The sequence below is a fragment of the Anopheles coluzzii genome, chromosome 2 (genome assembly GCF_943734685.1).
Source record: "Anopheles coluzzii chromosome 2, AcolN3, whole genome shotgun sequence".
Classification (NCBI taxonomy): domain Eukaryota; kingdom Metazoa; phylum Arthropoda; class Insecta; order Diptera; family Culicidae; genus Anopheles; species Anopheles coluzzii.
In genome coordinates, this window is record NC_064670.1 from 49,404,838 (window position 1) to 49,430,179 (window position 25,342).

Consider the following 25,342-nt stretch of genomic DNA (forward strand, 5'->3'; position numbering starts at 1 on the left):
ATCAAATCCTGCGTTGTAAATTGGAAAGGTTTCGCAATCCTTTTCCCTCATGGGTTAAGAAAACGTTAGCATGCATTCCATTCGCTTATATTCCTCGGCACATGGGCCTAATCGAACCATGCATCCAACCGTGGCTTCGAACCAACACACACGACACACTCTATCGTGTGCTGAAGAACAGATATATCCACCCTCTATTCGCACTCTTTTCAATTGTACTCATAGGAACATCTTCTTCACACCAACAGCACACACTCTAAATAGTAGCAAATATTGCACGCCTCATCAGAAACAGCTGGTGTGCAGCCAAACGGACACTGGAACTTCTTTTCTGCTGTCCGAGAAAATGAGAAAACACATTGCAAAACTACCTAGCGATGAGAAATTCGCATGTTTGCAGACACTGCAGACTGCCGGTAGGCGGGAGACCAGATGGATGGATGCACTTGTCTAATTAGCTTATAATTTGCGCAGTTTATAGAACAGAACGGGTACTGCCCTGCATCTTTATCTTTTTTTTCTCGCTCTCACCTTTTCTATCTACATCTTTCCTTCTTACTATCTCTCTCTCTCCTGAGAGCAAAGCGAGAATTGAAAGTGTGTAAACTCGAAACTTGTCCTCAGGTCGACCATCGCGGCCAGTCAGCTGGCTTAGTTGGCGTGTAAATGGTGAAGAAAAAAAAGGCTGATATATACATTAAACGTTGATAGAAAGAGTACGATTTGTGTGTTACTCTCTTGCTAGGATCGCAAAAAGGAATGAAATATGGAAATAAAACCAGCACAACTGCCGTAGGGAAGTAAAGAAACCTGTGCATAAATGGAACGTGATACACTGACGGGAAATTCAACATCACTCGATGCAGCAGCACCCCCATTATTGAATCGCACTTCGATGATGGACTTTTTGCCCCAATGCCACTCGTGCAAGCCAGCTAGCCAGGCAGCTCCGTCATAGATTATGTAGGGTGTTTGTTGTGTTTTTCTCCGGCGGATATTGAAGAGATGAAATTGAACGATGCGTGTAAAAACAGGAGGGGTACGAAAGACACCATCATATTCCTTCGCAACAACGCAAGGCAACGACGCACTGGTGAGCAAAAAAACAGAACACGATCCAAGAGCGGAAGCGAACGGTACTCAGTACCAACCGATAAGGACTTTCGTTTTCACACTATTTTCGCTACCGCTCTGCATCATCCTGAACACGGTAATGCCACTTCATGTGAGGGCACGATACAGAATATTGATTATGCCAAGACACACACAAGCCCTAGCGAAGGAAGACGTAAGCTCCTGGCCGTCCAGTGTCGGTACCGAAGACGATCGATTAACGACCCGAGAGCGCGCTAATCAATCAGGTGAACCGGTTCCACCGTTAGTGCAAAATTGCCCCTGATTGCGTCAACGAGACGGTGGTTCTGAGGCTTCACTGTCACAAGGTTTGCATCTCGGATCTGTAGGTTAGCAGAGGCACATTCCTAGACTGTCTGCATCGAGGACAGAACCGTTCTGAACGATGGTACTGCTAATTGCCATTAACGGGATGCTGAACGCCTGTTTCCTGGCCCACTCATGTTCCCGACAGGTAACACGGATTGTGTTCTGAAAACCTACTGGTACTAAGGCGAAAAGTGGAAGCCAAATACAATACTTCGCGAGTGTTTTTCGTAATTGGAAAATTGGCATAATAACACCAATAAACTCCATTACTAGGTTTTCAACAATCATGCTAAAAATTGCAAACGTGGCCTAACTAACAGCACAAACGATCTTTATGTCTTGTACATATCTGATCTTATATTTCTAGAATACAAAAAAAATCCTGATGAATAAACTCTTACTATAAGTGTTATGCAGCGTCTCGATCATAACTGTCTGTTTTCAGAATGCATCATTCAAAAAAAAGAGTGACTCTCAATAACTACTGGGCCATGAACCTGGTTTTCATAGGTGAAATAGGCTCAGCAATACTTATACCAATTCCAGTAGGATAAAGTAGGTAAAGACGAACACCTTAAGTAAAATGTTCAAAACTTGGAATTTACTAATACAACGACCATGAAAATGTGCATACATAATCTTAAACTCATGTTAAATCAGAAAATGTGTTGAAACTTTTAAGTTTATATCGCTTTTTACGTTTTTTTTATGAAATAAAACATGGTTTTTCGTGCAGTTTTGAATTGTTCGAGTAAGCTGGACACCTGATATGAGATGGACACCATGAAGGGTTAGCTGGGCACCTTTAGAAAACGTTGGAAATTGAAGAGGTTTATAGTATATTCCACACAAACCAATTCTTGACCAATTGCAACGGCGGTTCATTCAGCAGTTAATTTAGGAATTGTAAACGCCACTTCGCCACATCTCGAAGAATGCAGAATCTAATGCATTATTGAAATATCGGACACTAACAGCTGACGTTGCACCAGGTTGCAAAACAACTGTCCAACCCTTTAGAAAATTACTCCACGGATTACAAATTACAAATCCGCGAATCATCTTTTAGGGACTTGTTAATAGGTGAAGCCATTTTTCCATAGAATTTTGAACTTTTTGATATTTGTAATCCCATAGTAACTTATATCTATCCCTGAACGATTTCCTATCAGTGATCCAACTTTTTTTATTACAGTTGTCCAAGTTATTGGAATTCGTGACAAGATATTGGATTTCGTGAAGTGCCTCGCCAGCGTCGAGCGAGTAATAGCATAACGCATGACTGCTATTTTGACCGGTGTTTCATTGCTCCTTAATTTAAATACTTTTCATAGTTTCTGGAAGGTTTATATCTTCGAAATATCCTCATTGAAGGTGTTTGATGAAATAGTTTAATCACCAAATGACATAAGAAGTACAATAAATCGACAAATTCGATGACCATCTTTCCCTACGACCGAGTGTCCGTCTTTCCCGCTGTGGTGTCAAGATATTTAAACCACCAGAAAACAATATTTTGTATTCCTTTCATTCTCGTCCTTTCGTCAGTTTTTGCTTAATAATCACGATAAATCATTCATGTAATGAAACTTACAAACAAACGAAAACATAAACAATGGAAGTTACAGAGCTTAAGAGCATAAGCACGATGAAAAATTTGTTTTGTTCTTGAATTTAACCATGTTTGCATTTATTGTGCCAAAAATGTTCTCAAATGTTTTGTTTTACTGTCAGTTACGATGCTGCATTGGTGAATTATTTGAAAATTACCTTTTTCATGTATTTATGAGGAGTGTCTATCTTACCCGCAGTGTCCGTCTTTACCAAGCTTCCCCTCGATGCTACGAACACGAACAACATTAAAAAACAGTTGGGTCAAACAAGCCAAAAGGAATGCGTTGCTGAAGCCAATGCTCCCATTGATCAAAATTATTTTTAATGGAGGCGCACCTGACTTCGTTCACAATAGCTAGTTGAAATTGGTTTTAGGTAAATCACGTTTACTTTAAGCTTGTTTTCACAAAAAAAAGTCTTGCAAATTTATTCGAGTTAAAAGAGTATTTTTATTTAAATCTCATAATTATTGGTTAGTATAATTAGTGAGATAGACTTTTTTTAAATAAACTTTTTGATTGCAACACTGTAAATCAAATTGAAATATGTGTAACATAGTAAAAAATGAGCTATTTTTTATAAGAACACTGCAAAACTGATATTGACATCTGTAATAGGTATTGTGGAAATAATCGATATATTTAACCCGTATAAAAACAACTATGGTAAAGCATCATGACAAACTATTTAAATGAAAACATGATAAAGTTTCATTTTGCTTGCTAAAAATCATAACTTCAGTCGTAATTATACTTCTCTGAGCCCTTATGGTCCAATATTCTAAAATCATTATTTAAATCTCCAACAATTGCGTCACATCTGCATCTTCTTTACTTGGATGATGCGCCTACTCGCAACTAAAGCCTGTTCAACTCCTCTTCACGTTTACGTCCCCCGATACGTCTTCTTAAGATGATCCAGCAAAGTACGATGGAAAGTGAAAAGCTTGTTCGCGCCACCAATTAGCACTTTCCATTATGCTAATGTGCATCAAAAGCCAACGAGCCGCAAAATAACCAATTTGCTCCGGCAAAGGGTCATGATTGTCCCCGAGTGTCCACCGCTCTTAATCGCCATAGACCATTTCACCTTCATGATAGTAAAAAATCGTGTAAAAGTGTCATCGATACCTAGCGCTTGTCCAGTTGGGCGTGTAATCGTCTGCCCATTGGCAAGGCCATCGGACCCGTGTTGCGGAATTGGCAAGGCCCTTGCACTTGGGTCGCCGCAATATATCGGGTTTCCCCCCCGAAGAAAGCACCCACGTAGGAAAAACAAATCCTCCCTCCGTAGGGTCTGCCGTATCGAACGCATGAAACGCCGACACGGATTTTGCGGTGCATTCAAGCGGCACGGGGATGTTTGCACGGCACGCGATCATCCGCCCGACGTTGTACATTGGCTCGCGGTGCAGTAGAACAGAACGGCGGCCGGAACGGTGGCGGTGAAGATGGCTCTCGGTATGCCGGCGATCGGCCAACACTGCCGCATGTGTGTGCAGCGAACGATAGCACAATACCGAGCGAAGCAAGACTGGCTCCGGGCGGACGGGCGGACAGGGGTGGTTTGACGGGCGGGAAAAGGGTGAGCCGCGGGAAATGCAAGTGCATCTATCGCGCACGGTGCGCGAACAGGATGGTAGGGCCGGTTTGCGTGCAACGGGTCCAACTGCGCTCGGAGTATATATTGATGCCGGCGGCCCACTGGAAGGCACAGTTTGAGTCCATTCGTCTTCAGTTCTATAGCCATCGCAAACAGCGAGCGAGTGTGCAGAGTGTGAGTTCGGCCTCGTGCAATTGTGATCTGTTTTCTTCGTGAAACAGATTTACTAAGAAACGCTCTAGCGCAACGCAACCCAACCCGGCCTCATTCTGCCAAACCCTGCAACGATGCAGCTGTTCAAGTGTTTACTGGTGATCGGGTGTTTAGCGACAGTGTCCGTCGCCCACAGTGCCTCCGCCACGCTGCCGGTCAGCTCGAACTCGATCGATGACAGCAACGGACCGCAGCAGCAGACGCCCCGTGCCGGCTCCTACCTGGGCGAGATCAAGTACCTGTACAAGACGTACCAGGACTGTGCCAGCGCCGATGTCTCCACCTGCCTGAAGATGAAGCTGTTCACCATCCTGGACCGCGTGGCGCGCTCGACCAAGGACTTCAAGCTGAGCGAGGGCGTGCGATTCGTGCGCGATCAGGAATCGGCCGCTGACGCTACCCCGCTCAAGACCGAGGCCCAGCTCGAGGCTGAGCTGCCCCGTTCGCTCGACGAGAAGGAACGCTCGCTCAACTCGATGCTCTTCGACAAGGTTCTGTCCTTCTTCCAGTCTCACACGCTGCAGGTGAGTTGGCCGAACCGCTTTACTCTCACACCTTTTCGATCGGCCCGCTCCAATAACATTTTGTTTCCCTTCCCACCAGGTCAAGTTCCCGTCCAGCGAGGAAATCAAGCGCTCCATGGATGAGGTCCGCGGAGGAGGCGGTGGCTTCGGAGGTGCCGGAGGCGGTGGCTTCGGAGGCGGCAAGGACAAGGACAAGAAGAACGGCCACTGGATCATGATCCCGCTCCTGCTCGGCAGCACTCTCGTCCCGCTCGCCTTCGGTGCCCTCGCCCTGCTCGCCGGTAAGGCTCTGATCGTGTCCAAGCTCGCCCTCGCCCTCGCCTCGATCATTGGTATCAAGAAGCTGATCTCGAGCGGCAGCGGACACCACGAATCGGCCCATGAGGTGGTCGTCTCCGGTGGACACGGTGGCGGCTGGGGACGTATCGGATCTGGCCAGGGTCTTGCCTACAATGGCTACGGACACTACGCCCAGTAAGCGCAGTATACCTTGATCCCCCCATCCCAGCCAACTCCCATATCACCAAAAACCCACCAAAACAACCAGTCGCGGGCTGCTCGTTGTCAGCCGGTGCCACTGGTGGGAGTCCGGTTAGAAACAAACGGTTAGAAGCAAGTGCAACCTGGGTCCTTCGGCATCTCGACAGCGCCCACGAACATCCTCAGCCAAATCACCCCATTAATCTCACCCTCAGTGGATCGGCGCTCGGATCGGTGTAATGCAGAAGGAACCAGCCCTGTTCCATTCGACCCGCTTTCAAACCCGCTCTTCCACCCGCAACGGCCCCAGCGCAGCAAGCACCGAACTCGCACTCAATACCGACTGACGAACTGATACCCCGCCGGTAGGGCATCGTTCTATCACGCCGCGTCATATGGAATTTGCATGCAAAACGTCGTCTACAAAAACCGCGAAGCGAACATTACACACAGCCAAAAAATGGTTCCTGCTGAACCCTCACTCACACAATCATTCCCCAATCTCTCTCACACATCTCGTAATCCCCCAATAACCAGACAGGGGGCCCACCGTTCCCCGATCGGAACATATCGATGGGCACACCAGCTTTAGCTCTTAGCGGTCGAGGCGGCTCCCGTTTTTGCCGGAGCGCGGCCCACCGCACAGCAGTTTATTTATTTAACTTAATTTAATTTATTGTACTGCTCCCTCAACAGAACTGATAATTTATGTGTTTTAGTTTTTTTGTTTTGTTTTGTACGAGTTATGATTTCGTGTTCGTTATTTTTTGTACGATACGTCCTATTTTTGTGTAAAAAATGCAGTCAAATAAAACTTAAATGAAGAAGTACTCGCTTGTGTTTTGTATGATCTCTAAATGCCAGATCCTTTAGGCTCCAATGATACACAGCACAAGGAACGGCTACTGCCATGCATCCGAAATATCCGCTTAACACACATTTCCTGCGAAACAACTAATTGAAATACAACGCAAATGCATCGGAATCTACCAGGAATGACTTTCACTCCAATATTGGAGCAGACCTTTGCCGTTATTTAGCAGCTTATTTACTGAACTGGTCCAATTCCCGTGGAAATTCAATTACGAGTTTGGCACGAGTAAAAAAATAGTACCTAGTACAGGTCTAACGGCAAATTCACATACATAAACGAGTTTCAAACCGCCCAACTGGGGCCGGACATCGAAACTAAAAGTCGCGGAAAATCTAGCTCACCGCTGCGCAGAACCCGGTTTCCTGCTGCCGGTTGCGAAAGTTGCTGCGGACAAAAACCAAACCTGGTCTAGCTCATGAAAGAACGGGCCCAGTTGGTGTCCATGAAATAAATACACCGTTTCCGGAATGGTACCACTCGTTCCCTCACAGCTGATCGACTCGAGGACATCTCGTTTGGGGAGAATGCATTTCACTGATTTCTCTACCAGATTTCCACTTTCTTCATCTGCGACCCAGCGAGCGGAGCTGTTTTCCCGCAACGATCGAAGCGGAACTGGATCATCTTCACTCAGTACTTACAGAATGTCCGGTATGGGCAGTACAAAATAATAACCAGTGCAGCATACCACAGATCCAACGATTAATATTGCACGGTTGGACTAGCATGGAATACTACTATCTTCCACATTAGCATGTTAGCATCAAGCACTAAATAGGCGCACATTTTCATCGTAATTATGTTACCCTTTCCAACTACATTTCACCATTGATGGTGTATTTAAACACTAATAAATTTAATATGAAAGACCATTCAATCAATTTAGCGCTTTCCTTGAAATCACAGAATACATTGCCCGCCATGCAATTGACAGGGATTTGCGAGGGCGCGCGAGGGCTCGCACGCCATACAAGTTCACCGCCCCAGAGCCCTCGCATTAAAGAGCTTGCGAGCCTTGGTAGTTTTTTCACACCTAGTTTTAGCAGTTATAATTATAGCACCTCGAGAGCAGGTATAACAGTGCGATTTGTAGAATACTAAACACCTGAATTTTGACATTTTAGTTTTCAAAAATCCACAAATATTTAAATAGTGATCTTTTCGCCAAATACTACCGCACAAAATATAATTCTTGAATAAAAATCAACGATTTTTTAAAATACCATAAGATTTCGAGCACATGAAATCTTTCGCAACCCTCGCATTGTTTGACGGGTGGATTGTTTGACGGATGGATTGCATTGCAAATGTAACGAAGAACTGACCGAAGCTATATTTACCAAAAAACTAGTACAAATTTGTTTCGCTCAGATTGGCTCCTGAATATCGCTCAGCAATCGTAACTGAACGGTTTGTCTGATGATATGCGGGCTAACGCATCTATCATGCCAATGCAAGACCAAAAGGTATTAATTAAAACCGTTAACAAATTTTGTAGAAGTAAGTTAAATTTGATTCCGGCCAAGAAGAGTTGCTATTTTCAACGAAATGAAAAGCGATCTAAACGCTTTCATCATAAATCGTAAAGCTTCCTAGTAACGCATCGCGCAACGCGTGTAAGCTTGGTCAAGCGATCTGTGCGATCTTTCATCGACTTTCTTTTTTCATCGGCTTTCTTCTTTCATCGACTTTCTTCTTTCGTCGATCTTTCTCGAAAGCAGCAGAAGCTTTCTAATTTCATGCAAGGTGAAATCATTTCACCATTGCAACAGCATAAAGCTTCGACTAAGCTTTTGGATCACGATGGAAGAGTATTGGTAAAGAAGATCGTTTGTGAAAACTGACCGTGAAAGTACTCCAACACAAAGTAATAATATTTTATGAGTACCATTTAGCATGGATTTTTTTAAATAATCAAATTTACATGTTGTCCATTGCAGCTAATTGGACATACTGTAATCAATATTGTAAAAACAGAGCCAAAAATTTGCAAAAGCATAAAAATAATTACTTTATCAATCTTAAGCTCAGCTTTTTTTTTACTTGGCGTAACGCGAACTACTTACGCGGTTCTACGCAGACATACCGGCCTATACAGGTTTTCGAGACTTAGTCAGCCGAACAGTCAGTCCAAATAGAAAGCTGTTCTAGTGGCAGGTTGAAATTTCAGCTTGTTGACTAGACAAAGAAAAGGCCTAAATACTAGAAGTTCTCGACATCGTTCAAATTACTCCTAAAACAAAGAGTTAAAAAACATTGCTCAACTTTTTAAACACACTTTATCTACAATGTAACGGTAAACATAGCTGATCGAACTAACAGTTGATTAAATGAAATAACTAATTGGCTGATTTTTTCAATTTCAATTACAATTCCATGCGCTCAAATTTGCTCCAAATTATTACATTCTTTGGCATACATGGGATGCTCTCTAATTGTCATCGAGTTTTGTACATACATAATTACGATTCAATGCTTTTTTATCTTGTGTGAAATTTCCTTTCATTACACTCATCGTTGTCGTTTTTCACAGCTTACACTTATTGTTTCCCCTCTTCAAACAAATAAAAGATATCATTATTAACAGTAGCGGCAAACAACCAGATAATCACCTCGATTTAGTTCTGTAACTGAGCTCAAGCGGAACAAACTGTAACCGCCACAGTTATGCTACGCTAACAGTGCTTCGTTTGGTTCATTGAGCAGCCGTGTGAACGACACACCGCAGGAAGTATTAATAGGGTGTACTAGTCAATCAAACGCGCTTACACGGTAGGCTATAACGAAACGTGCGAAATCGTTTGTTTAAACGGTGTAAAATTGATTTGTTTTACTACATCAAATTAATTCACCTAGCTCATACACGCGGTACATGTAAACAGCGTAAAAGGGTGGAGGCGGCGAAGGTTGAGAAAATACATTGTGATGTTATTTTAATAGGCTGCTTAAATTTGTATCAGCTCCTCATCGTTCAGCATCATCATTTTGGCTAAGCTAAGATATTAGACCCTTGGCTATTGCACACGTCACAGTCATTCATCATCGTGCCACGCTAAGTAGAAAGTGATCAACACAGCTCATCAAATGTAATCACACACACGCACACACTCGTAAACAAATGTGGCTTCCATCTTCAGCCCAACAGCATGACGATCCTCTAGTTAGGCGAGCGAAAGTGGTACCTGCTGCGATGCGCCACGGTTGCATCATTAATTTCCATTACTTAGCACGCACCGCCCCTGCTAACTGTTGGAATCAAAATATGTTAAATCCATGTCCGGTTCCGTTTTGGACCACCTGCCACCACCATCCTTCGTGCGGCACAAATCGTTTCAAATGCCGTCCGTTATCGATGGCGAACGTCACGACTTACACAATCCCACAAATCGGTTGTACCGGTGTTCAAACACAGTTTTTTTTTTTCACTGACTTTTCGCACCATGCTTTCTTTTCTACCTGATTACAATGCACTCTGAAGGCGACACTATATAGCATAGGTTAATGCATTGGTAGGAAGGTGGTGTAACCAGGGTACATGCAAATCATATTGTGCAATCATGTTCCGGGAAAAGTGCCCTTTTAGTATCGTTCAGATTAAATAATCGTGGCCACAATTATTCAATGTTAGCTCGTCCAAATCATTACACGAAATCACCCTATGGGTTACATAATACTTTGACTGAGGTAATGTACCAATAATATATGCATGTCGTTGCTGTTTTATTATTTTAGCAAAACATAAACTTAATTTTTTTATTTGATACACACTTGACAAACAAAAAATTACTCATCAAGGAATAGCAATAACAGCAATATAGGTGTGAGATCGAATAAACCCAATTAACTGATAATACAACGGTGCATTTGCATTAATGAAGAATTAATAAATTAGCTCGTTTATTGCAAAACAAAAAGATATGCAGCTATACGAATTTTGCTGCAATTTTGACATTTTTTTGTTTAAAAAATGAGGTATAAAAATATGACAAAGTTTATTGCCAGTCTTATTAATATCGATCCTTATTAAGATCGATTTATACGGGAATGGTCTATATCAGCGGTCGGCAATCTTTTGAGGTAAACGGTCAAATTGTGTAAATGATTAAGAGCCGCGGGCCAGTTAATTTTGCACTCAAATGATTACATTATAAAAGATTTCAAACCAAATAATTGGATCATGATATCAAGCAATACGATTGATGATATTGTTGATTTTATGTAAACATGTTATCGAAGCAAGGTTAAAGATTGGTAATTCCTATTAATGAAACTAATTGTTATAGTAGTACGCTAGTCCTCTAATTTATTTCTTAAAGTGCATGCTGGTCACAACAATATTTTTTGAATAAAAAATTTATAATTATGGTGGTAGCTTTAAATGAGCCAAATGATTGTATTTATGGGGCATGTCTTGATATACTATTTTCTATATTATATTATAATTAACATATTATTATTTTTTTTAATAATATTATTTTTTTTCTATTTTTCATTACCAAAAGCAATTTAAAGTCTTGCGCTAAAATACTTTTGAGAAAAGACAGTTTTTGCTTCCAACAGGATTTAGCTTCAATCCATAGGGCTTCAAATAAGTTGTTCTTGCGACTTGCAATGGCTTTGAATAGCGTTTACGTGCGATTAAATGTAATTTTACTCCTTAAAGATGTAGTAAACATCGACTCGGCAGGTAAATAGAATCTGGTTAAAATTTTATTACTTCCAAAAGTGAATAATTTTTACATTGTTTCTTTATACATTGACCCATAAAATGTTGCTGGTGAAAGACGCTTCTTCTTCTTCTATTTGGCGTAACGTCCTACGTGGACATGCCGGTCTAAACAGGCTTTCGAGACTTCATTCATTGCCACGTGGCCGAATAGTCAATCCTTGCTACGAGGGGACGCTCCATTCTGGACTTGAACCCATGACAGGCATGTTATTAGAGTCGTTCGAGTTGACGACTATACCACGGGACCGCCCCACTGGCGGTCAGGTGAAAGACGCATGTAAAGTTATTTTTAAAAAAATCACTGAATCGATACTTTTTGTTATTTGAATGAGCCTGTGTCGCTTCTCGATACATAAAATTCAATTCCCGTAAGAAAGATTCAAGAAAGGGTTCCAAAATTATCAGAACTTCTGAAAACCCCAGTTATGATTAGTCCATCAATCCATATTACGATAATCAAGAGTGGACAAGTACGACGGAATGAAATTTCATGCTAAAAGTTGTTCAACAACTTTTTGTACGAATGGTTTCTTCCCATCTTTAAAAATCAGGCAAATCCTCTCGCAGGCCAGATCTAATGTTGCGGCGGGCCGCATTTGGCCCGCGGGCCCGACTTTGCCGACCGCTGGTCTATTTGATCCATGGCCACCATGGAGGGATGTGATTTTAGTGAGATATTTTCGAAACAATCAAGTTTAGTTTTTGGTAAATCAGATTCAGATTCATGAATCAGAATGATTCTTTGAAATGTTTCAATGAATCTCAATCTCGGTTGGGAAGATTCATGAATTTCGAAAGACTCATGAATCACAAAAGATTCATGAATTTCAAAAGATTCATATATATTCAGCAAGATTCACGAATATCTAGAGAATTATTAGGCTCAAGGGATTCATCTTCTTCTTCTTTGGCTCAACAACCGATGTCGGTCAAGGCCTGCCTGTACCCACTTGTGGGCTTTGGCTTTCAGTGACTAATTGATTCCCCCCCCCCCCCATAGCAGGATAGTCAGTCCTACGTAAGGCGGCGCGGTCTATTTGGGGATTGAACCCATGACGGGCATGTTGTTAAGTCGTACGAGTTGACGACTGTACTACGAGACCGGCTCAAGGGATTCATACATCTCCAAAAATACATAGAGCTTGATCTGCTCATTATTCTTCTTCTTGGCGTAACAACCTACGTAGTCTTGCCAGCCTATACAGGCTTTCGAGACTTCTTGGAAAGTACCACGCAGCCGAATGGTTTTTACCAGGTAGCTACGTGGCGGTCCATGCGAGGCTTGAACCGACAACGGGAAAGTTTTAGGAGGGATTGATCAAATTCAATGTTTTGGAAATCTTACATATCTAAAGATTCATGAATCCTCAGAGATTTAAGGATTTCAATGGATTTATGAGTCTTATCGATTCATGAATCTTAAGAGATTCGTGAATGCTTGGAGATTCATGAATATTTTGAGATTTATGAATCTTTGAAGATTCATGAGTCTTTGAAGATTCGACTCAAGATTCGAATCACTCATCACTATGAATGAATATGAATGAATTTAAACGAAAGATTCTTGAAACCCAACACTAATCAAGTTGCCCTATCGCTCTGTAATATTTGTTACTTTTATATTGCGTCATCATTTATGGGTTTTCTAAAGCACATGATGTTTCTGAAATTTTGTTCGAGATTTTATTTATCTTTACATTTTCTGCATTTTAAAAGCCATGTAACAGTGTTAAAAATAATTTGTTGTACAATTAATTCTATTTGTTATTACATAAATACAGTAGAACGTCGATTATCCGGGCAGCTCGACACCGGACGGTTGCCGGTTAATCGATTTGCACGGATCATGGTCCAAGAAAAGTCATTTTCATATAAAAAATATTTTATTACTAGTTTTTTATTAGTTTTATGATTAATTCAACTTGAATAAATCGATTAATCGTTATTAAAATATTATTTTAATCAATAACTATAGGTTTAACAACTGTTCATGAACAAAAATGAATTTCGAAAATACCCTGAGACACCTCAGAGCTGCACAAAAATCTGGTTGCCCACTTGACTATCGCTGCAAATGTTCGCTGTACGTTTGAACAGCTGTTACATTTATGCGCACGATTAAGCCGCCCGCCGGTTAATCCGCCCCCGGATAATCGACGTTCTACTGTACAACATAACAACATTTTTATAACGATAAAGCGTAAAAAAATCATACATCGTTTGAAATTAAACATTTTACATAATTGTTTGAATATCTAAAACATGTATTAGTAGAACTTTCGATCATTTCCAGAAAAAAACCTGACGAGTTGTAAAATGATTTCTTTGCATAAACCTAATTTGAAGAACAGACGCTTAAAGAGTTGTGAATAATGTACAGCTATTAAATATGTACTTTTGTTGTGGCTTTTCTGGTTTTCATAATAATGCCGTGTGTATCCACTTATTTATGTAATTCTGGATTGTCAAGAACATGCCAACCCAGACAAATGATGACACTACAGTGTGCGTTTCAAGGATCAAAATACTCATACCAATTGTAAACACAAAACGGCGAAAACCACTGGTTTAAACCTAATACAAGCACATTTTTGCGTAAATAATGAATTAAATATGTATCTAAATATCTTTTTGAGTTGCTTTATACATATTTTTCAATTCTCGATCAAACCATTTTAATTTTTTGTATTTATTAATACATTTAAAAAAAACTACATGCGTTTTCTTCTTTTATCTCAATCGTCAACACTAGCCTCCTTTCTGTAAAATAACTCTGGCGACGGTACTGTTTGTGGTTCAGTTTCATATTTCCTACGTGCTTGCCTCATAAGCAACCATCGCACCATTGAACCATTCGCACGAGGGTGGGAACAGGGCAGTCATTAACCTTAACTGGGTACAAGATGATACTACGCAGCAAACCCGGGCACAAAACCCCGCGCCTTCAATCGATTGATCACGACTGCATCGTTGGCCGTAGCTCCGCACCTTCCAAATTCGATCACTTTCCATTTTCATTCAAAACGCCGCACAAAGCCGGATCCGGATCGAGCAAAAAAGTTGAAAGTGAACAAACAGTCCATTACCGACTGCCGAGGAAGGAGGGGTCCCGCGAGGAGGGAGAGAAAAAGACGAACCGAGACGAAATGAAAAAGGCAAAGAGCCAGAACAGGCAAACGTTCGGACAGGGGGCAGGTTGTGAAAGACGGTACCCAAAACCTAAACAACCATTTTTTTCCTTCTTCGTCCTTCTGCTCGCCATCGATCATCGTCGGCCGCACGCTGAGTCCGGCTGGAATCACCAACTCTGATTCCATAAAGCCCAGCTCTCTCCTTGCTTATAACCATCCTACCATTATCCCTCCCCTCCGCGCAACCCCCACGCGCCCTTCCCCTTCACCCTTTCACTGGTTGTTCACCCTTTGCATCCCTCGAACTGCCGGAACTGAATGGTTCATCCTTACAATCACGTCCAAACGGTCAGCCACACTCGACGGTGCCGGATTGTGCGGCAGTGATCGCGACAGGTCACGCGAGAGAAAACACGCATCGGCATTCGTTGGCCGGCGGCACCGGCGAATTCGGACCCGTTTTGTTTTTCGCCCGCGCTGCATCCCCATCCTCAGCTCCCAATACGCACACACAAACACAGTTTCCGCGCGGGTAGGGATTGAACAAATTTTCGAAAGTTTTACATTTTCGTTTCCACACCGTTATCGTTACCGTTGCATCTCGCGCTTTGGGGCTCGATTCGAAATGCTCTAGCGAAACTGTCCGTCCGTCGACTCCAGTGCCGGCTGGCTGCGAGCTGACGTTGGTTGATGCGAATCGGGAGCGACCGACTCAATCCGACCGTCTGCCGGTCGGCAGATAAGACGGCTTTCGTACAATAAAAGTTTTTGTCATGATTAACGATACGGGGACCGTTTTTTGTGTTGTCTTCTTTCTTCGATTTTGGGAAGCTCTCATCCTTTCGGGGATCCGTTTCTTTTTTTATTCCTCTTATTTCCCGCACGTATTGTTATTGCTAATCGTGCTCAGCTCGTATGTACTTGGCTGGTGTGGTTAATTTTTCACCAACTATTTCGGTTTGTTTCTTTTGTGGCACGGCATGCACAATAAGCACACCGTAGGAAGACAAGCTTTCTTTACATTTATATTTGTAATGCATTGTTGTATCCAAATGTAATTTAGTTGCAATACAAATGGAATTCACTTTCACTCTCCTCTTCCCAGGGACTCCCAAAATCCCAGTGCTTCTACCATTGCTCTAGGGAATGTTTGCTGCCGACATTCATCGACTGTTTGGCTCATTCCTTCGTCCTCGAGCAACGCTCATTTCAACGTCCAACTATCCGGTTCCAAATCTTTCAGCGAACAGTTTTGCAATAGAAAGCGAAAACCCTTTGCTTTGCCCTTTTACAACCGGACCAACCATCAGCTACCCCTTCCCTGCTTAAATATTCGTCCCGATCGATGTCACCCGCGTGCTTATTCGTTCCCAACTGGCTGCTTAGACGCAATGTTCAGTAAGCAATTAACACCTTTCTCGACTACATCTTTCACCGCACTGGCGCCGCTGGGCATCTTCAAGCCGGCGAGTTGGTGGCGATCGCACAACTTTCAATTTTCATTCAGAAATTTTTACAGCCAATCCTGTCACCGTTGGCCCCGGACCCGCCGACGGAGATGGTGAACGGAAGCCCGTCCGTCAATGAAATTATTTGTGGAAAGTTCATCAAACACACACCGTTTGGCGGAAAGCGAACCGATCGCAGACCGCCCGATCCGACCGGCAAGCGGTTGTTAAGATCGCTCAAATACTACCACTTTCGCGACAAACGGCCCATCAACGGCTGTCACAAAATCCATTAGCGAGCGTAATGAGACACCAGTTTTTCTTTACCGTGTTTTGTGTGCAACGGCTGCCACCGAGCGCACAGTACCGCTTGGATGGTGGCGATCCAATTTGTTCAAACACTGCCATTGGAGCTCTTTGAAGGTATAACAATTTCCCATCGCCTCCATACTTCATGTCCATGGCGTTTTTCTCCTTCATTAAACAATGATGACATTGTCCAGCCAAGCACCTACAGGCAATTTATCATACTTACGCTTAAAGCCCTCCTTAGTAGCAACAGCAGCAGCACCCGAGCCCACCCGTGAGGCAACCAGGCTCGGCACGATGCAACTCAGTGCAGAAAACATAAAATGTGCATCATTTTCCCATCCGGCTACTCGAACAATGCATCTTGCATACGCACGGGATGCATCGGTTGGGGAAAGCTCTTTCTATGGTGGTCCTTCATCGCACGCCGGTTGGGGTCCGGTCAATCAATGAAACTAAACGCTTTCATCGTGCATACGATCGAAGCGGAAACTTGATGTTAGCCTGTACAGCGGCTTCATCTCTCGGTGTGTGCGTATTTGTTTTGCTTCTCTTTGCGCTCAAGATGCAGGTTGCAGGGGTGCCTATTTTTAGCAGCATCACAGACGTTTTGGCCAGCGACAATAACGATGCGATGAGTACTAACCGAAACGCAACAACAACAAACAAAACTTAAAGTAAATAATACAAGGTGTACACCGTCGTGGCTCTACAGCGAAACATTGCCCCATTAAGGAGAGTGTGTTTCGAGCGAAAAGAAAAAGCGAAAGTGGAGCCGGTTTCCTACCACCCAGCGACAGAGCCGAACCATTTCGAGCTATCTTGCGAAGACCCACAGTTGACAAATTATTATGAAGGGTTCGGGCAGGTCCTGATACGTAGAGGAAACGACTACAACAGCTGTAGGAGCAACTATGAATGTTCAAAGTTGTCGGAAATAGTCTTCGCACAAAACTGTATTTCATCGTTTTCTTTCATGCACAATTCCTGTAGTTTTATATTTGCGGCGTGATATTGTTCGGCAAATGGTGTCCTTAACAACCATACTAGGCTTTCTCGGGGGAGAACGGGCTTTCTCTAACTCCGTTCTCGTTTCTAAACGACTCTGGTCTTTGTCAACTTGATATCAGATTCGGCGAGCGCGCAACCACGGAGTCGGAAGTGGCCGAAGTCAAGAGCAGCCGGATTTGGAGTTGTTCGAAGTCGAGGACGACTTTCGTCGTTCAGACGACTCCAACTTCGAGCGTATATAACTCTGAACGACTTCATTTCTGGACAACTTCTACTCCAGATTCCAGAAGACTCCCACACCGGCATACCAGAGTCGACCCCAGATTTTTCTATCTTAGCCCAGCACTAATCCATACCTATGAAACCACCGGAAGTACCTCTTTAGTATCATTCAATCAATTGTTTTTTTTATTTTAATAAAAGTTGCTAATGTTCCGCTGTTTGTGGCATTTCGATCGAACCATTCGTAATTGGAACCCAAAGGGCTTTTTCTTACTCTCTATTTACTATTAACAAAAAAAAAGAAGAATTCTTAAGCTATTTATGATTAAAAATGCAGGAACGCTTAGCTCGATTAGTCTCCGAGGCACTGGACACACTCAACTTTTCCTGTATCACCATCTGGTTGTAGTCATAAGAGACTATGAAGTGAAATCATGAGAGGCGATCGAATTGATCCTAAATATTTATTAACTGACAGTATGCAACTTAAAATAAAAGTACACATATATAATCAAAACAAAACGACAAAAACAATAAAATCAGAAAAAAATGATGAATTTCACGATTTTCATTTTACAACAAACGATTGTAGACATAAAAATAACGCCAGACAAATACGTTACCTACCTATTTACTTTTCTGTAATTTATGCTCTGTTATGGAATATGCTAAAATTATTGTTTGTGATTTATTTAGATTTCCATTCCATTTCCAAAACTGTTTGATAAAACAGAAAAGCTGAAGATTACGCTATAAGCTATCTTGTTTATAACAAATATTTGAGTAAAATAAATCAAAATGTTTACATACTGTTTCTACTGTTACTAGAGAATGGTTCTTTAATTAATAAGTCTTCATTATTATTCAACTTTCATCAGTCTTGCAGTTTGCTTCTTTTGAAACTCACGTTTAAAATCGTTCAGATTATAAATCATCAAAAATTGTTATTTCTAATAATAATAAACGTAATTAAATACCTCAGCCACCATATTTTTAAATTGTTACAACTTCATTCAAACCATGAGTATGAATCACGCCGATCATCACACACGCACCCAATACAAACCGTCCTAACCACTTCGCTGCAGCAGCATGTTCAACCGCACCAGACCCGCACAAGCGAACCTGGCGTTTACGATGCAGTAATTTCTTACGACAATGTGTCTCGTGCAATCACGCCCGTCACGCGACCCACCCGATACTCGCCAACACAAAACGGAAGGCAACGAGACTTCCTTTTTGAGTCGAAACAAAACAGTGCTGTACTCAATGCAATTGGATAATCACCGGTCTAATGGACACACATAGGACCGGAGCTGGTCAATCCAGACGATCAGACGGATGCACCACGGCCAGACGCGAGACTCTGAGACAGTGGCCGAAGCGTTTGACGTTCGTTGACACTGTACTGTGGGTTGCTGCTGATGCTGCTTCTGTTGCTGTTTCTCTCCGACCAACCTCCCAGATCTGAGGTAGCCCGCATCGCCCGAACCGGACTTTGTTGGCCACCGTCCGCACGACTTTATCTCTTTCACTTTCTCGAACACGCAAGAAAGTTTTCCATTCGCGGGATCCAACTTTTACCAAGCGCCAGCCGCGCTTGGAGACCTTTTGTAGCGCTGCGTGGCTTGGCTTTTGCATCCAGCGGTATGGGAGAGGGGACGGGGCGATATGGCCGTCCCATTGCTTATCCTCCGATCGGTGCTCCGGAGTAAGAGTGCTATCAAATTTCTTTGATCATTGAGAAATTTGTACAATTTTCTCGGACCCCGGGGTTCATTGATCGCTGACCTGGAACGGCACGATAACAAGAAGAAGAGTAACCGTAAAACAAATCTTCCACCGCGGGTCCGGGGAAGGTGTAGAGGGAAAAACTAGTTCCGTCAAATCGCGACATTCGGCCAGCTCGAAAGCATTCGGATTTGGAAATCGGAGGATGAATATGTAAATTTCCTGTACCGTCCATCACAAAAACCGCTCACCGCCTACCACCTCATGTGGTGGCTCGGTTCCCTCGTCCGCACCGATTGGAAGCGATCGGATACCACCCTATCGGAGTGGAACGGAATGAGATCCCCGTTCGGAAACAGGTCAAGCGAAAGTCCCACTTTTTTCGGCGTGGCACACTCGCAGCACGGAAGAGGGAAGCACAACACAATCTGTACCACCACAAATGGCAAGCCAAGGAAAACGGGCAGCATGCTACGGATTCTCAGCGTTGCGCAACGACGAACACGATCACTGGCCGTCGTTCTTTTCCTCCAATCGAGGGTTATTACATTTCGGCACAGTGGCTTTTATTGTTTCGCCTATTATTCTTTGCAGTTCCTTGTGCTTTTGTTGCATTGTTTGGAATATAGTCTCCTCTTCCATCAGCTGAACCTTTGGCAGTTTAACAGCAGGTCGGCCGGTTGGGTTGGACGAACTCGCATGTTTATAACGACCGATCGCTTCCGAGCACTTCCGGGTGAATAACAGCTACGTACCGTCCAACTGCCAATCTTCTTCGGGTCCCGGTGTGCGAATAAAGTGCGACTAACGGGAACGACGCGCTTCATACCTTGTCGACCGAAACGTACATATTTACCTCCTTTTTCTTTTTTGGTACTTTGTGGCACACTTCAAAGGTGGAAATGAGCAGTACCAAACAGTTGAACATATTACTTGAATTCTAGCCGCATTAGATCAATCTCATTGAATTGGAAGAGGCTAATTTACATACAACAAGCCGTGTAGAAGATGCACGTAGATGATATTGTTCGAAGTAGCAGTCATGAAAAATAGGTAATGAAGCATGGCTAACACTGACAACACGCATATTTTATCTTGCACTGTGTTTATAGACAACGTTTGATCGATTATTTGTATTCTCAACTTTAAGACGAAATTTGTGATTGAAGCTTGTTTCTAAGGTTGAAAATACACTTTCCTGAATTTCACGGTCGCAAACTCCTGAATTCCGGTTCGAATATATTCGGCATCAGGGAGATATTCGTCTTGAAAAGACATAAAATGTATGGAATATGAAAATTTATCTTAAAGAGAGTACATCTTAGTGCGATTTCACTGTCTTTTTCAAATCTTCCGCTTAAGTCAAATACCACGTTTTCCAATCAAAATGTATAAAGAATGGATAAATTTAGTTTAATTTAGTACACAACACACTAAATAATGTATGTACTACGATTCATGCAGAAAATATGCATTTTAAAACGTTTTAACGATTTTTAAATTGCAGTACAATGCTTATTCTTCCACATTTCACAATTCTTCGATAACATTTAATTAAAGTAAAACATGAAATATGAACTGTGCGTAACTCAAGAACATACTGTAGTTAAAATCATATCTACTAATTTAGAGAGGGATGTATATTTCCAATACAAGTAATGTTGTCAAATACAAAACAAATTCCCTTCTGTTACACACCATTGGTCAGCATAGCTTATCTTCAAACGCTAACAAACATCCTTATGTGGCTTCATAATTCATAAAACCATTCGTTGGCTACGATCGCGACGTACCCAGTATCATTATAAATTAACTGTATTTCTACCCCGAAATCACCCACACACGGGGCGCTGAGTTATAGTTTACTTTTTCTGCTGACCTCCAACCACCACACCGGGCCGGGAAACGCGTCCCACAAATCTTCGGAGAAATGTGGTTAACGAGGGAAAATTAATTTTGATTGGTGGCGCACGGCATCCGCTGCTGTTGGAGGCACAGCGAACTTTCCGCCGATGGGTTTGCCGTCTTCGCAGCCATTGCCAAAATGGATCGAGTGCCGAAAATCCAACCCTGTCTACAACGCTACCCAATCATTGATTGGAAAATTAATGGTAGCTCGTTGCTGGAATGGTATGCTTTTGTGGCTGTCCGGGGTTGTTGTTTTTCCAGTGCGTCCGTTTCTCTGCACGTACTGAAGGAAAATTAAGCCACAATAACCGAAATGCACAGACAAACACACGCAGATGAACATTCCACTAATGGAGTCTTTATGTGGTGATGTGGTATGCTGAAGCTACCGCTAAAGCAGACACAAGAATCGGTAATTCCATGCCTCTCTGTGCTTATTTGTTTTACGGAAGCTCGTTCCCTGGCACAGCCATCTAAAACCGGGCGGCGGGGATCGCAACGAACCACGGCGAAAGCAACCAAACAAAACAAGGCAAAAACAATACAGCAGTACCAGACAAAATTCAAACACCTCATTCCAGATGTGAAAAATGGACCCACGGCCGCCAAGTATCGCCGCGGCCTTTGATTATGCAGGAAAACTTCGTTTGTCCCGATTTTCCAACCCATGGCTTTTATGTGCAGCAAATTAACGATCGGTGAAACTTGGTTACATGGAGTGTGGTCTTGAGAACATCGCTGCCGTCCTCTTCTCTTTCCTCCCCGGTTTCGACAGTGTTCTGCATTAACCAACACGTAAGATTGCCTGCTCAGGTTCTATACGATTTCTCCCGGATTTAAATGCTCCCCACAGGTCACACATCTGATACATCCACACGCTCACACCGTTGCCGGGGTTGATGAAGCGATTCATCTAGCCGAGAAAAAAAACACGCACCAACATTCACAATACAGCGGAGACAAATTAAAACGTTTCCCCCCTAAAAGCCCAAAAAAACAAAATAGCCCAAAACCCTCGCCGGATTCATATTGATGTCGATAACGCTGCGTCGCGGTCACAGCTCCTACAAACTGGCTAACCCCAGTCGTGGACTGACCTGGTCTCGACGAAGCGCGCTGCATAAATTGCCAACCAAATTCGTGCGCTGTGGGGACGAACAAATTTCCAAATGCGCAACAGGGAACAACCACCAACCACCACCTCGCTACCACCAGCCGGCCCTAACTAATCCTAAGAATATATACCTTAATTGATGGCAATAAATAAGCGCGCCGCTCTCCTATCGGACCACGCCTGCCAAGCCCCTTGTATCCCCGGCCCCAGTCAGCCCCGACCCGGGGAGGAGGAATTTGGAGTCTGCGATTTAAACTGCCGGATACGGCTGCTGCTGATGCTGCTGCTGGACGCGTGCGTTCACCTGGTGACCGCGGTGTGGTCGACCAACGGTTCAACCTAATTCTCGCTTTCCGGCCAGCCTTTTGTTTCGGAGGAAAGGGAAGAAGCCAGTACCATAAATAATGCAAATCCCTAATCAACCGGCGCTGGGTGCCAGAGGGTGCTGCTGCCGCACAATTTCGTCTGTGCCAGCGCAAGTGGCACGGAAGTAGTCGTAGTAGCTGCTGCTGGGTGCTGCTACAGCATCTGCTCGAGAGGGCAGTACCGTTGCTCCTGGAACCGGTCTGTCTCCGCGCCCGTCCCATTGTTCCCGCACACACTCCGCGGTGGAAAAGCTTCCCAAACGTCACAGCGCACGGAAACGCACGCAGACGAAAAAAAAGGCTTCCCCCAAAGCTAACGGTATACGCCAGAGGATCTAATCGTTGCGTTTCCAAATCCTGCGCCACTGCCTACCTCTGCAACGGAACCACCGCTCCGATTGTGTCAACCCAGCATCCTCCCTTCCCTTCCCACGGTTGTGGCTGCCGACGACGATGAGGAGCGCACGCGCCCTGGCTAAACTTTCCAACCACCACCACACCCCTTAGGAAATGCCGAACTCATTACGGAAGGAAATCGGTAGTGAAATCGCTGCAAGCAGGATGTAGGATTCGGACCAGTTCGCACCCTGCAGGCTGTAATCACCATCAGCTTGATCTGGAGGCTCAACAACAAACTCGTAGGAGCTAGCCTTGTCTGCATCTCAAGCCACAGGTGCATCAGCACTGTGTAACTCTGCATAACTACTTAATTCTGCCTCTCCCTCCTGCTGCTACGCACACACACACACACACACACACTGTGCGAAATGTCTTTCTGGGTCTTCAAACTCTACACTCAAAAAAACATCGTCTTACTTTCTCGATCTGAACATTCTTACCCACCTCACTGCCCATTTCGACCTCATGCTGATTGACACACTCGCCGACATTTTGGCAACAATGTGCAACGATATCGCATCGATCGATGGTTCAAGAACAGGTGTGGCCCATCAACATTCAACAACTTTCCTGGCGCGCGCTTGCTCTCTCTCTCCGAAATCAATTGTCTTACTCCGGTATGCTCAAGTTGCGCTGGAATCCGGCCGTGAGTCCTACATACTTGTTTTCTCTCACCTTGCAGTACCTTCGCTTCGCTTCATCGACTCACGCTTCGCGTCGCACTTTTTTTGTTGTTGCAAACATGCATCTTCCGTCCCCCAAGTGCATCTTCCGTCCCCCAGACCGTGTTTTGTCTTGCAATGTCGCATCACGCTTCAGACGAGAGCGAAAGCTCTGCCTTCACCGAAATTCCCCAACGTACCGGTCGAGGGAGAGGGCCGGGGCGATGATTGTGACCTCACCTGCATACCCACCCACGACGACGTGTCCCAGGAATCGAGATGGGAGCGGAATCCGGCACCGGCACTTTGTCACCGTATGCAAATTTTGGCACGAAACGCCGTTCACCTGTTGCGGAGTGCGAAAGATCCGCAGAAAAGAAAAGGGAACCGTGGGACACGGCGATGGGGTGAGTTTTTGGGTGGCTTCTTTTCGCCGCGAAGAGAAAAAGGAAAGCAACAGCCGTTCGTACACCAACGGACCTTTAAGTGTGGCGGAAGATGGACGACTTCCATCAACTTCCATCGACTTCGACTCGTGCTGGAGGCTGTGTTTTAAAAGCACGGTGATGCCACATTCGCGAGACTGGCTCCCAACCCAGAGGGGGAGGGAGCAGGGTAGCTGACATGTCAACGTTACCGAACCCGAACGGGGAAACATTAACCACTGTCCGCTACGCACTCGGTCAAGCCACCATTGCCCTGGCAATGGCAATGAACGCGTCGGTTTCGAAACTCGTCCAACGCAGCCGACCACGAATGTGCGAATCGCACCACTTACACCGTATCGCTTTCACTTTCAGCCCACCTTTCCTCCAGTTTGCACCCTTTTGCATCGCCGTCATGTCCATTTCTACGCTCATCTTGTGGAGAGAGAGGAGCACACACACACACCGTTTCGAAACGAAATTGGCAAAACGGAGCACATACCCACACCCCAGGGCTGAAAGCAGTTTCGACCAAAGCTAAGCTTCCGAGCCAGGCTGGCATTTAATTACGCTCCAGCGTACATACCGCCACATAGGCCTAACATTGTTGCTATGCCGTGGCCCGCCCATCAACATCACCATGGCAGTGTTCTACATTGACCACCGCACAAACGAGCGCTATCGGTGCCGGCGGGGGTGACTCACAGTTGCGTGTCAAATTCCTGCTTTTCTCTTCCCGTATGCATTTTGCTTCGAGGCAAGAGTAACATAACAACAGCAATAACAACGACACAAAAAACAGCAATCCACACCTTCTCTGCCACCCGTACGATGAGCCAAACGGTGACAATCCCGGTGACTCCCACCGCTAAGGCCACCCCACTTACGCCCTCCACGCACGAGTTGAACGAAGGTGCTGTCACCAAACTTTCGCTGAATTCAGCTCACCAGCAATCACAAACACACGCAAACACAAACACACATCTTCTCCAACCAGTCACCAAGTTCACTCATCAATCTACCAAATAAATACGAAACAAACAGGATTCCACCGGCATGCACGCACACGCACTGACGTTGGCGGGCTGAGAAAGTGGCACCATTTTGATTTTTTTTTTTTAGTTGCTTCTCTTCTCCG

The 25,342-nt window shown here is 44.0% G+C and overlaps 1 protein-coding gene across 1 annotated transcript; it reads left to right on the forward strand.

Moving 5' to 3' along the window:
• The first annotated feature begins 4,760 nt into the window (after window positions 1–4,760).
• On the forward strand, window positions 4,761–6,706 carry LOC120952966 (uncharacterized). Its single transcript, XM_040372576.2, has 2 exons — window positions 4,761–5,396; window positions 5,476–6,706. The coding sequence occupies exons 1-2, from the start codon at window positions 4,947–4,949 to the stop codon at window positions 5,872–5,874; spliced, it is 849 nt and encodes a 282-aa protein (XP_040228510.2). The 5' UTR covers window positions 4,761–4,946; the 3' UTR covers window positions 5,875–6,706.
• The last annotated feature ends 18,636 nt before the right edge of the window (window positions 6,707–25,342 follow it).